Source organism: Dermacentor andersoni, chromosome 4, assembly GCF_023375885.2.
Source record: "Dermacentor andersoni chromosome 4, qqDerAnde1_hic_scaffold, whole genome shotgun sequence".
Classification (NCBI taxonomy): Eukaryota; Metazoa; Arthropoda; class Arachnida; order Ixodida; family Ixodidae; genus Dermacentor; species Dermacentor andersoni.
The window spans coordinates 51,099,135-51,115,676 of record NC_092817.1 but is presented as its reverse complement, the minus strand read 5'-3'; the positions used below and the strand labels follow the sequence as shown (position 1 = coordinate 51,115,676).

The 16,542-nt window shown below is 45.3% G+C and overlaps 1 protein-coding gene across 2 annotated transcripts in view; it reads right to left on the bottom strand.

Moving 5' to 3' along the window:
- The window catches only part of Eip78C (Ecdysone-induced protein 78C), a 122,119-nt gene that overhangs the window by 36,985 nt on the left and 68,592 nt on the right, over positions 1–16,542 (bottom strand). For both annotated transcript variants that reach the window (XM_050184301.3, XM_055073735.2), the window contains exon 2: positions 9,581–9,705. In XM_050184301.3, coding sequence (XP_050040258.1) covers positions 9,581–9,705 — 125 coding nt within the window. The remainder of the gene's footprint in view (positions 1–9,580; positions 9,706–16,542) is intronic.

The window sequence follows — 16,542 nt, the reverse complement described above, 5'->3', positions numbered from 1 at the left end:
CTTCAGCAAGCGTTAAAAGAAATAAAAATGGCAAAATGTCGCCGCCGCGCGACCGATGCCAGCAGCGTTTACGCAAACCACAGTCGTACCAAGAATGACGCGCCAAGGGACGACAAAAACTACCTGCAATAAAGAGAGATGAAACCATACTAAGGTGAACCTACGCCTACATCTGCGACAGTTAGCATGGGTAGCCTTCGGAAATTTTTTTATAAATCTGTTCTGTATAAGATTAGTTTTCTTCTACTTAAGTTTTAAGTCAGCCCTCGACAAGGTTAATATAAATATAAATATAATATATATATATATATATATATATATATATATATATATATATATATATATATATATATATATATATATATATATATATATATATATATATATATATATATATATATATATATATATATATGCAGATCGAGAGCACATGCTTGCACGAACACGCTGAGCAACACGTTCCGTTAACACACTTTGGAAGTTATGCAAAGCGAAGCGGTTAATTATATGATATGACGACGAAAGGCCATGCGTATACAACTGTCTTTACTTTCATCATATGCAACGAGTGACCCGATGCAATGTTGATGTTTATGTCCCACACAGGTCGCAACGATAATCTCACGCAATGTTTATATTTATGCAACCGTTCACAAATCATGTAAAAAAAAATGTAAGCAGCAGATCACGCTGATGCACCGTCAAAGAAAGCTTCGGTTTAATACCTCGGCTATATACTTCACTTCTATATCTTCTACAGGAAGTTTCGCTTTAAAAAAGCCATACCTCTCAACCTGTGAGTTCGATCGCCTGATCTCGTCGCTCGATCGACTGCACAAACCGCACACGTGGGACTGGCAGGGAAGCGACGTCAATGCGGCGTTGATATTACTGTCGCTTCATACATGTACGCTCAGTGGCGCAGCGCCAGCCGCCGTGTTCACACGGAGCAGCTGTTTGTAATATGTATTTTCTATGTACACCACGATTTGTCACTTGAAAGCAAGCACTAATTTTCTTCCTCTGAGGCAGGTATACATTTGCGCGAGCGTCGAAGGCTACAGAAGATTATATATCAACGTGTTGTCCTTTTTAACGCGAAAACGTTAAGGGCCCCCGTCGCAGAAAATCAGCCGTCGGCATCCGGCGTCCCGCGTCCGGTGTGTGTTTAACAGAAGTTTATTTCAACAAGAGACGATACGAACACCGAGTCACAATCACGACACAATTCCACCAGGACGATAACATATACGAAAAACGAAGCATTGTATACACCGCACGTTTTCAAAGTATAGTGTCCGGGTCCTCACTCAAACACATCCGGCGTACAGCGTAGGACGCTGCTCCGGCAAAAATAATTTCGGACCAAATTCCGAACCACGCATGCCCAATCACTCTTCTACCACCAAAGTTGTTCACACCTTGTCTTTCTTTCTTTAGAAAGTTATTCCTTGGAATTTTGAGAACGGCAGCCCACAAACAAATGTAATGGAAAAACACACACCGACAGCACATATATTTTACGCTATCTCTTCTCAGACTGAAATATTAAAAGTGCGAAACAGTGACAGGAGATCGACCCACGCAAGATGCCGCGTTTCTACCAGAAAGCGTGCCTTCGTGCATAGCATTCGCCTCCAGCGTTTCCCGGTGATGATGATGATGATAGCAACTTTATTGTACCGCCGGATAAGGAGGCCCCTACTTCCCGTCCCCGGCACACAGGCCTTGGGGACGGGGGCCGGAACCTCCGCGATTAGAAGCAAACAAAGAGGTCTGCTTATTGTAAAATAAAAACAACATTAGCATCTTTAACATGTCCAAAAATAGAATGAAAGACGTTTGTAATACAAAGTATTGCCGTGTAGTTACTTTCTTTCCGCTTATCCTGTCATACTTCTACAACCTGCTTAAACCATCGCATATTATACATTACTGGTCATGTATGCCACACACGTCCTAGTACATTGTTGCTTTTGAGTAACCAATCAGCCTTGTAGTTAAACTTAAACACAACCTGTAGGCATGTTTAGTATTTCCGTTTGTGCACTGTTCTTGTATCTCTGCCGGCTCTCGAGTGTGTTTAGTTATATTGTGTTGCATATTTTTATAATCAAATCTTGTTGTAGCGCATTATTGTAGCCGATTCAGCAATGCGTGGATTTCCACCTGGCTGCCTGTCTTGTTGCTTATTTATGTTTATGCTAGCCTTTAACTTGGTTTATTGCGTTGAGCATTTGTAAAATTTTTGGAGGTTTATGGATACATTTAAGCTTGTATCGAGGATGTATGACTACAACATGCATGTACAAATCATTGCATGCGTGTACTCTGCTGTTTTCGGTACCAATAAAATGGGGAAGGAAGCTCGTCGCACTGCTAACACAGCGCCCTTTTGCTCCTGTCCCAGCATTTTCCTTATGGTCCTGTAAGAAATGCTGCATAAGAAATGTTGAATTTGAATTTGAAAGTAGGAAAGCGCGAGGATTCCCCTTTACTTCAGCCTCCAATCCCGGCCTGCTTAAAGGAAAGAAAGGAAAAAGCAGAAAAAAAAAAGAAACTCCAAACAATCAGCGCAAATACGTGATTTCTTCGGCTCGGAACTCATTTATAACGACAGCACCATTCTCCAACTGTAAAGGACCAGCACGTTATTTTTACTTGCTTGCTCGTTTGATTGCTTGCGCTTGAAACATGTCCAGGGATTTTGGACATTGCCCCTTCGGCATCCTGTGAAACATCACGGCAATGCACCAGCTTAACTGAAAAATAATATATATATATATATATATATATATATATATATATATATATATATATATATAAACGAGAAATATGGGGGTTAACCGAGGGGCCCCATTTTCACGAGTCATATCATAAGAAGCCAACAAACGTTGACACCAAGGACAACATAGGGGAAATTACTTATGCTTAATAAATTAAATAAAGAAACGATAAATTAATGAAAATGAAAGTGGATGAAAAAACAACTTGCCGCAGGTGGGGAACGATGGAATGCGAAGGTTGTGGGATCGTACCCCCCCCCTGTGGCAAGTTGCTTTTTCATCGAGTTTCATTTCCATTAATTTATCGTTTCTTTACTTCATTTATTAAGCATAAGTAATTTCCCTTATGTTGTCCTTGGTGTCAGTGTTTGTTGGCTTCTTATGATATATATATATATATATATATATATATATATATATATATATATAAAGTCTCATCCCCTGACATTTGGAGTTTTGAAATTGAATTATTTGGCTTTATATACAAATCGTTGCTAATTTGTGCAGCCTCGATCCTTTTCTTCCTTTCCATTTTTGTTGCGATAGCAGTACTCCAAGCGAATTTTCACCGTCGGCGTCGCTGTGGACTGCGTGTATATTTAGGCATATGTATTCTATATGCTTATCCATGCCGTATCTGCGGATTATATTGCTACACTATTCAATCACTAAAACGGTAATGGCAGAGTGAGTGTCATTGAGTCTATTTGCACGCGCAGGTTTTTGAGAGGCAGCAAGGACGTAGGGAGAGTGATTATGCGTGTGCACGGGCGTGTGTCCGCGTACTCGCACTTGCGTGTGCGCTTCTGTGTACTTGGAGGACGCTTCGCCTTTAGGAGTGGAACGCTGATAGCATTCAAAGATATCTTACTGCTTTTCATGCTTCCCGGCAGCTGCAGCTGATGTAACCGTAACGTTTACAGGGGAAGCGCTGGCGGGGAATGCTATGCACGAAGGCAAGCTTTCTGGTAGAAACGCGACCTCTTGCGTGGGTCGATCTCCTGTCACTGTTTCGCACTTTTAGTATTTCAGTCTGAGAAGAGATAGCATAAAACATATGCGCTGTCGGTGTTTGTCTTTTATTACATTTGTTTGTGGACTGCCGTTCTCAAGATTCCGAGGAATAACTTTGTAAAATAAGAAAGACAAGGTATGAGCAACTTTGGTGGTAGAAGAGTGGTTGGGTATGCGTGGTTCGTGCGCCAGCTGCGTGTGCGCTCGCGTGCGGGCGTACGTCTGTGAATGTGTTTGTGTGCGAGCATGTGTGTTCGTGCGTGAGCGCACACGCGTGTGAACACGTGTTTGCGTGTATGAGTGCGCACACGTATGCGCATGTGCCTGCATATGCGGGAATATTTTTCTTGCTTACACTCGCGGAGACAAATTACGCGTCATAAAGTTTATTTAAAGCCATATTTAAAGCCACGAGACAACAACGAATGACACTGAATTTATGGCATTACGAATACCTGCAGCTTTTTTGTTTCACTGCACCAATTTCTTAAAGCTACACCGATACCAATCATGGTAACACGATTGGTATTCGAGTATGCAGGTTGGGAGCCTCTGGAATTAACTGAGCTTCATTAATTCACTTTCTCGAATATTTATCTTCGGTACATAAATCGAATGAATAGTTTGGAGACCTTCACGAAACTATCTAACTGAGCGAAGACGTTTTCATTAAAAAAGCTCCCGTAAGAGCTACGGTTACACGAAGCAGTATTGCGGGAAATCCTCATTACTTTGCACTTTTGGCTCTTAAGTCGCATTTTCCAAGTGTCGCACCAGTTAGTTACCTTGTCTAGGTCTGATTGTAGCTTTAGAGTGTCAGAATTTGATGATATTACTCTGTAAATGACACAATAGTCTGCAAATAACCTTATGGAGCACGCTACACAGTTAGGCAAATCATTAATATAAATGAGAAAAAGGAAGGGTCCGAGAACAGAACCTTGCGGCACTCCGGAACTGACAGGACAAAGCGAAGAGTCAAAGTTGTTAGCTGAGACAAATTGTGTTCTATTGGATGAGAAGTGTTCAATCCATGAGATAATATTACGGTCAATGTTAAGTGTATTTAACTTTAGACAAAGTAATTGGTGAGAGACGAGATCAAATGCTTTAGAAAAGTCTAAGAAGATGGTGCCAGTGTGAAATCCATTATCTAACGCGGCGCAGATGTCATGTGTAAATGAAATAAGTTGAGTATCACAGGAAAACGATTTACGGAATCCATGCTGACGAGATGAAAAAAAAAAATGAATTTGTTTCTAGGAAGTTGATGAGATTAGAGTGTATTATATGCTCTAGAATTTTGCATGGCACACTTGTTAGAGAAATCGGCCTGTAATTTAAAGGTGAATGTACGTCGCCAGACTTGAATAATGAAACCACCTTGCGGCTTTAAAATCCTTTGGCAATGAGCACGACAGAATAGATTGCGAAAGGATGTTGCACAACATTATGGATGAGTACACTTCGGCATTTTTCAAAAACTTAGAATTAATATCGTCTATTCCTGACGATGACGAAATCTTTAACTTACGAATCAAGTTCACGACACCATCGTAATCAATTAACAAGGGCGCCATCTGAGGAAAATTCATCCTAACAACTTCAGATAGAGAAGCACAGGGCAACACGTTATTCAAAAATTATTTAGAAAACACTTCATTAAGTACAGAACAACATTCTTCTTGCGGAACAACAGCACCATCTACATCAGTTGTGTTACATTCGGAATGGAACCCTTGACAGTTTTCCAAAATTTTTTAGTATTTTCAGTTAGCAGAGATGGAAGTGTATTGTATGAAAGGAAATGCGTTTAGATTCTTTGACTGCTTTTTTAAACAGTGAAGCAACCTGCTGATACGCACGCCAGCTATCAGTTGTGTTCCGTTTTTTAGTTTGGCGAAACAGCCGCTTCTTCCTGTTCAATATACGTTTTAGGGATGCATTAAACCACGCTGCTCGATGGTTACACCGGACAACTCGGAGGGGTATGCATTTTCGTACTAATTCATTAACTTTATTTTTAAAAAGCGACCAGTTCTGTTCAACGCTCCGAGTGTAAAAGTGCGGCATATATTTTTCTACAAAAGCTTCAAGTTGTGTGTTCATTGATACGTAGGCGGCTTTACTGTAGTCTCGAATGTATTTTTGTTTGCTATTGGGACGGTTGACGTTTTCTTTAAGCTGTAAATGAATAAAACAATGATCGCTAATCCCTGGTAAAATACTTAAAGAATTGACAAGATCGGGAGCGGTAGTCAAAGCTAAGTCGAGGATGTTAGCACTGGTTGCTGTAGTTCGAGTTGGTTGAGTAATCAGCTGAGTAAGATGGAAATCAAAACACAAATCGAGAAATGCCTTGCTATCACTGGATGAGTCGGATACAGTTGGCACAGGATAGGACCAGTTTATGTTGGGGTAATTGAAGTCCCCCATTATGAAAAAGGGTGAGTGTGGAAACCTTGTTACGATGGTATTAAGCAGGTCATGAAGTTCAGCGCAAAACGCAGAGGAAGCGCTCGGTGGCCTATAACATGCGCAAAAAATAACATCGTGGTGGTTGAAGTGGTTAGGCTTATAAAAATACTAAGAGTATATGTTTGTTGAATTTCGCTTCCCTAACATGCGGTGGACGCTGAATAATAAGCATTGAAGCGTTCTTTATTCTTGAGATCGAATATTTCCTTCCTTTCTTCCTACCTTCGATTTCTATATTTCTTTCTCCTTCTATTAAGAGTAGGCAGGCGTTGTGCCCCTTCCGGTGGCAGTTGCCAGCCTGCTCCTCGCATCTTTTTCCTGTCAAGTGCATATATGTTTTCAAAACAAATAATAATAATAATAATAATAATAATAATAATAATAATAATAATAATAATAATAATAATAATAATAATAATAATAATGTGCAAGTTGACCTCGTTGACAGCGTCTTATAGGAAGAAAGCCAGTTGTGAATAATACATTATTGCGTTAAGGGAGTAAGCGCACACGTAACAAAAGTCCTAGTCCATTTCCCAGTATCCGCTCAGTGAATGCAGCATGCCTTTACCATCCCGTTGCGGTGATGGTGAAGAACAAGACAGTTCCAAAAGCATGAGTCATGAATTTGTACCTCTGCATTAGGCGAAGTTGTGCCTCGAAAAACAAGTAACGCTCCAAGCACAGCGTTATATATATATATCTGCGTGCAGTGTCGTCCGTCGCCGGAATCTGACCTGTGGAATCAAGGCCTCGGTTAATCAGACACGAACCAGTGTACATTCTAGCGCAATCGCTGGCGCTCGCTCGCGATCGAGAGTGTATGCCTGTGTTCGTAATTCCCGCGCGCAATCTGATTGGATAACGCTCTTTCGCTACCAAATCTGCGACAACATGCTGAACATTTCGGATACGTGCAGGCGCGTCTCGCGCCAAACGATAACTTTGTAACAGCGGTTACAAAAAGTCGCCGAAAAGTCGCCGAAAAAAAAGAAAAAGTTGTGTATTAAAGGCAAGCTTCAACGTTGTGCTCGTGGTCGAAGGGGCCCCAAGACAGCACGGCGGCTCCAAAATGCCAAAAAAGTTGGACAGCTAAACAGTGTTCCGATTACAGGTGCTTAGCAAACTAATATTTCGTGTGTTAATGCAGATCGTGTAGTCTTGGAGCCGCTCCCATCACTGTCACCGTGTCGGACCTCATATTTAAAGTGTCTGTATCTGTGTCAGCATTGCCACAATATTCCTGTGTTTTTCTTCTTCTTTCGGTTTAAACCTCGGGCAGTTTTAAGATGAACGCAGCCGTAAGCTGCTCATCCGAAAATTTCGGTATTTTCCATTCCAACGCCCACGACACCAGGAAACCGTACCTGACGTCACCAACGCTCAGAAAGCTCATTGGGAGCGCACACAATGTTCTCGCACACCTTGTGTGATGCAGCATATATATCGCACTGAGGTGGTTCTTGTATAATGTATAGGACGCTCCATCGTAGAGGCAGAAGTGTACGGTTGGGTACATGTGTGCAAGTTGACGAAGTTGATTCGCGTCAAGATAATCTGTCCAAGCTTTCGCACGGTGCTTCATCGGAAGCGTATTGCACCATCAATAGGCCGGCTGTTTTCTGACAGTCAAATTTTTTAAAAATTTGACGGTCTTCGTGACATTATTGTTACAATTCGTGTGTTCGGATTGGTAACCGCTAGATACGGATTAATTTGACCAATGTTTGTGCGTGATTAACAGAGCTGCAATAGTTAGGTGGTCAGTCATCGTTGATATTAGGTTTCTAAAGCAAATTAGTAGTTTGGAGACCGTCCCAGGCATTATCTAGCTGAGTGAATACATTTTCAATGGACACGTTCCTGTAAAAACCACACGAACAAATATTTTTTCATTTTAAGGCTCTTTGAAAGCGTAACTGACGAGCATGCAGAGCCATTTTTCACAGTAATGGCAGCCAGGACTGACGAAGTGGACGGAACTGTGTTTGTAAAACAAGCCGACGAAGAAGCTATATACAAGGTGTTTCACTTAACTTGAGTGAAACATTAAAAATATGGAAATACTATGTAGCTGGACAGAACAAAGGTAATGTTTTATATCTCTTTCTCTGGCGTCCACTTTACGCATGCTTCAGACGAAGTGCTATCCAAACCTGGCCCTTATCCACACGATCACTCCAGAGGCTTTCAGCTCTACTTGCTCCGACTGTGGGGCTGTTAGCAATCTCGAACACATGCTCTGGCGATGCCCCTCGTTACAGGGACCCAATCGCGTCACAGAACAAGAATGGAGCTCTACCATCCGGAGCTCAGAATATGCACGTCAAACTTGGGCTGTCCAGAGAGCCCACGATGCGGCGGTTAGGCTTCGGCCTACCAGTCCCCACGTGGGAGCGGCCCGCAGCTCTGCTCTAGGGCAAAGCTTCTCAGGACCTTGTCATTAAAGTTCTTTGTCTGTCTGTCTGTCTTTCGCTTGGGGAAACTCAAACTATTATTTCATTCCACCTAATTAGATAGCTAGTCTTAATTAAATAATCAACTCCTCAAATATTATAGTTTGATGGAAAGTGTCAATGAAAAAATTGTAGAGCAACATAAAAAAAACTCCCAATACAACTTTCTGTTCCTCAACATGTGCTACCCGAAAGTGTTTTTCCGAGCGTGAAAGCCCGCAAATGCTCGCAAAATTGGCCCCGCGACTGGCCGCTCGAGGCAGTGCGTGTATTCACGGGCTTCTTTCACGCTCAGAAAAACGCTTTATGTAGCACGTATCGAGTAACGAAAGGCTGTATCGGGAGTTTTTCATGTCGCTCTACAATTTTCTCATTGACACTTTCCATCTAGTTATAATACTTCAGAAGTTGATTAATTAATTAATTAATTAATACTAGTTATCTAATTAGGCAGAATGAAAAGGAAAAGGTAGTAGAGTACCTTCAAGCGACGGCAAACAACATTACCTTGGTTCTGTCCAGCTACGTGGCATTCGCATTTCTTTATAAACTCCGGCTAAAGTAACGTGGGACACCCTGTATAAACTTTGTGGCGGGCGAATGGTAAAACAAGTCGCTCTTCTTCTGCGCATTCGACGCAAGAGTTCCCGGGGCTGTTTTTGCACTGCGCCCGTCCTTACGAGGCTTGACCGTACTGATCCTGTCTGCAGGGCGCGGAGAGTCGCATTGGCGCCGAAAATACTGCGTCCGTATCGACCTTTCGGCCCAAGTCACAGTTCGATTTCAGCACGTGTGGAGCGGCAGCGACTTTCAAGCGCGGCAGAGGACAAAGCCCGCGGCGCTCACCTTGCACCCTTCGCAGGAGGTGACGCCGTAGTGGTAGCCGGACGCCTTATCTCCGCACACCTTGCAAGCGACGAACGACTTTGCTGGGCTGCTGCTGTTCGAGTCGGCCGCCGCGAAGCTTTGCTCTGCGCGAAAGAGGGGGGCAGCCACAGATCAATCAATCAATCAATCAATCAATCAATCAATCAATCAATCAATCAATCAATCAATCAATCAATCAATCAATCAATCAATCAATCAATCAATTAGACTTTATTAAAACAGGGTAAGTACAGAAATACGTTAACCATTAGCCTATATGGATCGCTGTTGGTCCAATCTAAGCATTACTATACAGACCATGTGAATGAACAGAATCGTAATGAATAGGTTGCTTATCTGCAGTGGTTATAAACATTACAGCTGTTGAAAATTTGTACAACACAAAATCAGTACGATGTCCAACGTGCAAAAGAAGCTACAAAGTGCGTTTACATTCGATATTGCAAACAGTTTATGTTGAGAACATCTTAGACACATCTTAAAGATACGACAGAAAGGACTAAATTACTACACGACTTCACTTCAAAAAAAAAAAAAAAAAAAAAAAAACGAGCTAGTTTTATTTCGAGTGGGATGTAGTTCCAGATTTTAGCGTCAGTTAACTGAAATCATCTTCGTCGAATACGTTTCGGCAGCTAGGTATAGATTAAAGTTGCCATTGGCTGCGTGTCTGGTGTTACGTGTTCGTAATGAAAGTATCGTAACGGAATGTTTATGGACCATTGTGACATGTATATAACCCTTTGTACAGGACCGCATTGCATACGCTAGTTACTGTCCAAACAAGTTACACAAAATATTGTTTCCGAGTTCTTCCTAATGTTTGTACACGATATCACTCAAGCTGTAACCTCTAGTACGCTAAGTTTTATTTGTCATTTCCAATAGCGACGCTCAAAAGGCCGATACCAATCTCCAACCAATCTGTTTTGCTGGTTGCCATTTCATGCTTACATCTACTCTCGATTACGGGACAGCCAGAAATATTTTTATTTAAAGACTTGATTTCAATTTACTTGCCAAACAAAAATTTTTTCGTTATTAACGGAGATTATAGATGGGGCAAGGTTTCCTTGTTTTTTTTTTATTCATTTTCCACTTGAAATGCAGCGCCGGTACGTTAGCATGAAGTCATGAACTTCAATGTGTTTTCGCATGCGCAGGATTTTTTCCGGCCAGGTATAATTATAATAATAATAATAATAATAATGAAGAACATCGGTGAAATGAGAGTGGATGCGGAATGAGTTAATATATCGTCGCAATTAAACGGTCACGGCCGGTAAGTGCAGGTTTATCGAAGGTTTGACGGCCTAGGAACAAATGAATGACTCTGAGTTCTTATATATATATATATATATATTGTAATGAAGAAAGGAAGAGAATGACATACCGATCATCATCAAAAGCGGAGGGCACGAGACCGGCGTTCGAACACCACCATCTTGCTCTCCGCGCTCACTGTTCCGAGCTACCGCCCGTTTGTTGGACTCGCTCAATAAACTTCCTTACATTTGGTGGATCGTGCTGGGTACGCACATCGTCGGCACCCTGGAACTCCGATCCCGCACGTTGCACTCGACCATGCAAGCTGACGCAGCCCAACAGCCGCCACCTCTCCCGGCCGCCGTTTGTCCCGGCCCCGTTCGCCAGCGAGACCCCCCGGTATTTTCGGGTACGGAAGACCAGGACGTCGAGGACTGGCTGTCGTCCTACGAAAAAGTTAGTGGACCCAACAAGTGGGATGACGCTGCTAAGTTGAGTACCGCGAACTTTTACTTGGCTGGCGTGGAGAAGCTGTGGTATACGAACCACGAATCGGAATTTGAAAACTGGTCTGCTTTCAAGGAGGCAATATCTGCCGTTTTCGGTCGCCCTGCCGTGCGGAAGTTACGCGCCGAGCAACGGCTGCGCACACGGGCACAGGAACCGAATGAAACATTTACCGCCTATATTGAGGACGTACTCGATCTCTGCAGGCGCGCCGATGCCTCAATGAGCGAAAGTGCCAAAATACAGCACATCATGAAGGGCGTCGACGACGATGTCTTTCAGATGCTTCTTGCGAAGTCTCCTGGCACAGTGTCTGAAGTGGTAACTCTGTGCCACAGCTACGACGAGTTGAGAAGGCAGCGGGCTCTCACCCGACGTTCATCTCAGACGTACAGTCAACCGCTCGCTGCACTGGACATCATGCCTGACCAGCCATACCTTATCGCACAAATGAAAGAATTTGTGCGTGAGGAGGTGGCCCGTCAGTTGTCTCTCCTGCCGTTTGCTCAGCGTCAGGAGCTCCCACAACAGCAGCAACTGCAGCGACCAATCCCGTTGGCTCCCGTGCTTCGACACGTCATTCAAGAGCAGATTTCCGAGGCCATGCCGGTGCCCATTCAGCAGCAACCTGTCGCCGCGCCTCTTAGTTACGCTGAGGTAGTAAAGCGGCAGCAGCTTCAACAGCCCTCACCACCCCATGGTGTGTCGTATGCTGCAGCCCCGATTCAGCCGTCCGTGACATGGTCTGCTCCCATCCCTGCAAATCCCTGGCGAACGCGCGACAACCGGCCGATCTGTTTTGCGTGCGGTGGCCCTGGTCATATCGCCCGATTCTGCCGCCGTCGCGCGCCAGGATATTCAGACGCCCGTTCACCGAACTACATAGATCGTCCCCGCTCTCGTTATGAAGATCCGGGTCCCCAACCAAGCACGTCTTCACGTGACTATCCGCAACCCACGTCTCGTCGCTCACCTTCACCCCGTCGCCGCTCCTTGTCGCCCATGCGTCGTCGACCAGCCCCTGAAAATGAGGGAAACTAGCCTCCGCAGTTCGTGAGGCAAGAACTGCGCTGTCGAAATGCTCAAGTCCTCGAACTTTGCCGTCGAATATTGTCGAAGTTTTCGTAGAAGGCATCCGTGCATATGCTCTTGTCGATACCGGTGCTGCCGTTTCTGTTATAGACGCCACACTTTGCCGCAAGCTTCGGAAGGTGACCACGCCTCTTGAGATGATGCCCTTACGTACAGCGAATGGAGACCCTGTTCGGCCTATAGCTGCCTGCACTGCTCGACTTATTATAGCTAAAGAACACTACATTGTCGAGCTTATCGTCCTTTCCTCTTGCTCGCACGACATTATACTTGGCTGGGACTTTCTATCGTATAATCACGCCGTTATTGATTGTGCCAGATCTGAACTTGAGCTCTTTCCCTTGTGTGACGAGTCCTACTACCCCGCTCATCAAGCCGCACACAAAATAGTCGTCACAGAAGACACAGAAATTCCGCCGACAGCAGCTGTTTTGCTCCCCGTATTCTGCAACAGCATATGTGATGAAGCTGCATTCTTTGAACCATCACGCCTTCTTCTAAATCGGAAGCCACTTCTTTTGCCTTATTCGACCCTCTCTATTTCGAATGGAACAAGCGCTCTCTGCCTCACAAATCCTCTTCCATATCCCATCAGACTGCTTAAAGGTGAATCCTTTGGATGCGTGCAACCCATTGATATCGGCCAAATTTTTTCCGTGCAGCAAGATTCAGCTCGACGCGACCTCGACGTCATCAGTGCTCTTACCCCTTCTGATGTTCCAGCTGCTGACCTATTCGATTCGTCGATCGCAGACGGACTGTCCCCATTTGAACGCTCTGCTCTTCTCCAGCTGCTCTACCAGTTCCGCGACTCCTTCGACGTTGCCCAACGTGCCCTTGGCCGAACTTCTACCATTGTTCACAACATCGACACCGGCTCCAACTCGCCAGTGCGACAACGCCCTTACCGCGTCTCCACCGCGGAACGTCAAGTTATTACCGACCAGGTTGACGATATGCTTAAACGCGACGTTATTCGCCCTTCACAAAGCCCGTGGGCATCCCCTGTGGTTCTCGTTAAAAAAAAGGATGGATCGATTCGCTTCTGCGTGGATTACCGGCGCCTAAACAAGGTCACTCGAAAAGACGTGTACCCTTTACCCAGAATTGACGATGCCCTTGATTGCCTACAAGGTGCCGAGTTTTTTTCGTCGTTAGATTTGCGTTCCGGGTATTGGCAGGTACCTTTAGCAGAGGCCGACCGTTCAAAGACAGCCTTCGTCACGCCTGACGGTCTATATGAATTCAATGTCATGCCCTTCGGCCTCTGCAATGCGCCTGCCACCTTCGAACGCATGATGGACTCGGTTCTGCGGGGTTTGAAGTGGCACATGTGTCTCTGCTATCTCGACGACATTGTTGTCTTTGCGCCAGATTTCGCAACCCATCTCGAACGCCTCAACCATGTCCTGACGTGTCTGAAAACCGCTCAGCTGCAACTAAATCTCAAGAAGTGCCGTTTTGCTGCGCGAAAACTTACAATTCTTGGTCACGTTGTATCAAAGGATGGTGTGCTTCCGGACCCAGCTAAATTACGTGCCGTGACTGACTTCCCCAAACCGACGACTCTAAAGCAGTTACGAAGCTTCATAGGGTTATGTTCCTACTTTCGTCGGTTTGTGCGCAACTTCGCTTCTATAATTGCGCCTTTGACCCAACTACTAAGCAGCGCCTCCAATATCTCGTCATGGTCTTCTGAGTGTGACCAAGCCTTCTCCACCCTTCGCCGTCTCCTGACGTCACCACCTATACTGCGCCACTACGATCCTACGGCCGCAACTGAGGTGCACACAGACGCCAGCGGTGTCGGCCTCGGTGCTGTTCTCGCGCAACGAAAGCCTGGGTTCGCAGAGTATGTCGTCGCATACGCCAGCAGAACGCTCACCAAGGCTGAATCAAACTATAGCGTCACCGAGAAAGAATGCTTGGCAATAGTCTGGGCGCTTGTCAAGTTCCGCCCTTACTTATATGGCCGCACGTTTGATGTAGTTACGGACCATCATGCATTATGTTGGTTGTCTTCGTTGAAGGATCCGTCAGGTCGCCTTGCCCGCTGGGCTCTTCGACTTCAAGAGTTTGACATCCGCGTTATATATCGTTCCGGACGCAAGCATGCCGATGCTGATGCACTGTCGCGGTCACCACTATCCACCGAAACTGCGTCCATATCCACTATAGCCCTTCCATTGTCAGCTCTTGACGTCGCCACCGTCTCCTCTGCACAGCGCCACGATCCCTGGATCGCTTCGCTTCTTGACGTTTTATCCGGGGCACCCACTCTTTCGACCACTCGAACTCTGCGACGCCAAGCTTCGCACTTCAGCATCCGTGATGGCCTCTTGTACCGGCGCAACTACTCGCCAGATGGTAGGAAGTGGCTCCTAGTTATCCCTCGAACGCTTCGCTCTACAATCTGCGCTTCCTTTCACTCCGACCCGCAGTGTGCTCACGGTGGTGTCTTCAAGACCTATGAACGCTTACGGAAGAGGTACTACTGGCGCGGAATGTTTCGCTTTGTCCGCAAGTTCATTCGCGGCTGCCACGAGTGTCAGCGACGAAAAAAACCACCGCATCCTGCCGCAGGTTCATTGCAGCCCCTTCCATGCCCAGAACGCCCATTCGACCGCGTTGGAATTGACCTTTATGGACCTTTACCTTTGACCACGGCCGGAAACCGATGGGCTATCATTGCTGTCGACCACCTTACACGATACGCCGAAACCGCTGCTCTTCCCACGGCGACAGCACAGGACGTCGCCTCTTTCATCCTGAGGCGTTTTGTGCTTCGGCATGGTCCTCCTCGCGAACTCCTCAGTGACCGTGGCCGCGTATTTCTCTCCGATGCAATTCAAGCACTTCTCCACCAGTGCAAAATTGTACATCGGACGTGTACTGCCTACCACCCTCAGACGAACGGTCTCACTGAGCGGTTTAATCGGACTCTGGGCGACATGCTTGCGACACATGTTGCATCTGATCAATCAAACTGGGACCTGGTTCTCCCATTTGCCACATACGCGTATAACACCGCTACGCAAGTCACAACCGGGTTTTCCCCCTTCTTCCTTTTGTACGGTCGCCAGCCGACGCACACTATCGACACGTTGCTGCCATACGCACCAGATACCTCAGAGTGCACGCCCGTGTCAGCAGCGGCCCGTTACGCTGAAGATTGCCGACAACTAGCCAAGCGCTTTACTACAGCCGACCAACAACGCCAGAAAAACGCCCGCGATGATGATCACTCTCCGGCCGCAACATTCGCTCCTGGAGCACTTGTGTGGCTGCTTGTACCACCCTGCGCCCCTGGCTTGTCGTCCAAACTGCTCCCAAATTATCATGGTCCCTACCGCATCGTCGAGCGTACTTCCCCCGTAAACTATGTCATTGAGCCTCTTACGCTGCAAGGCGACCGTCGTCGACGTGGACGTGATGTTGTTCACGTAGACCGCCTCAAGCCGTACTTCGACCCTCTTGTACCCACCTGTTAGATCGCCAGGATGGCTCCACCTTTCTCGACGGGGGCAATTGTAATGAAGAAAGGAAGAGAATGACATACCGATCATCATCAAAAGCGGAGGGCACGAGACCGGCGTTCGAACACCACCATCTTGCTCTCCGCGCTCACTGTTCCGAGCTACCGCCCGTTTGTTGGACTCGCTCAATAAACTTCCTTACAATATATATATATATATATATATATATATATATATATATATATATATATATATATATATATATATATATATATATATATATATATATGTAAGTCAATTGGCGTTCGTCTTAATCATATATGTGTTGTTTTTTTTGTTTCCTTTTTTGCGCGCCTTTGTACTTATGCCAGTGCGTTTCGCTGACAGAACAGCCAAGTAAATTTGTGCAGCTTTCAAAGCTCCTTTGTTTTAAATGTCAAAACTGCTTGTTCTGGCGACCTTTGCAGATTACTCATTAGCGAGTCCAAATTATCGTAAATCGGAGTCGGTTTACTTTCCTTTTCACCTGATAATATTGACATATAGATGGAGAGGGAGAGGAGATTTAGCACTAAATAG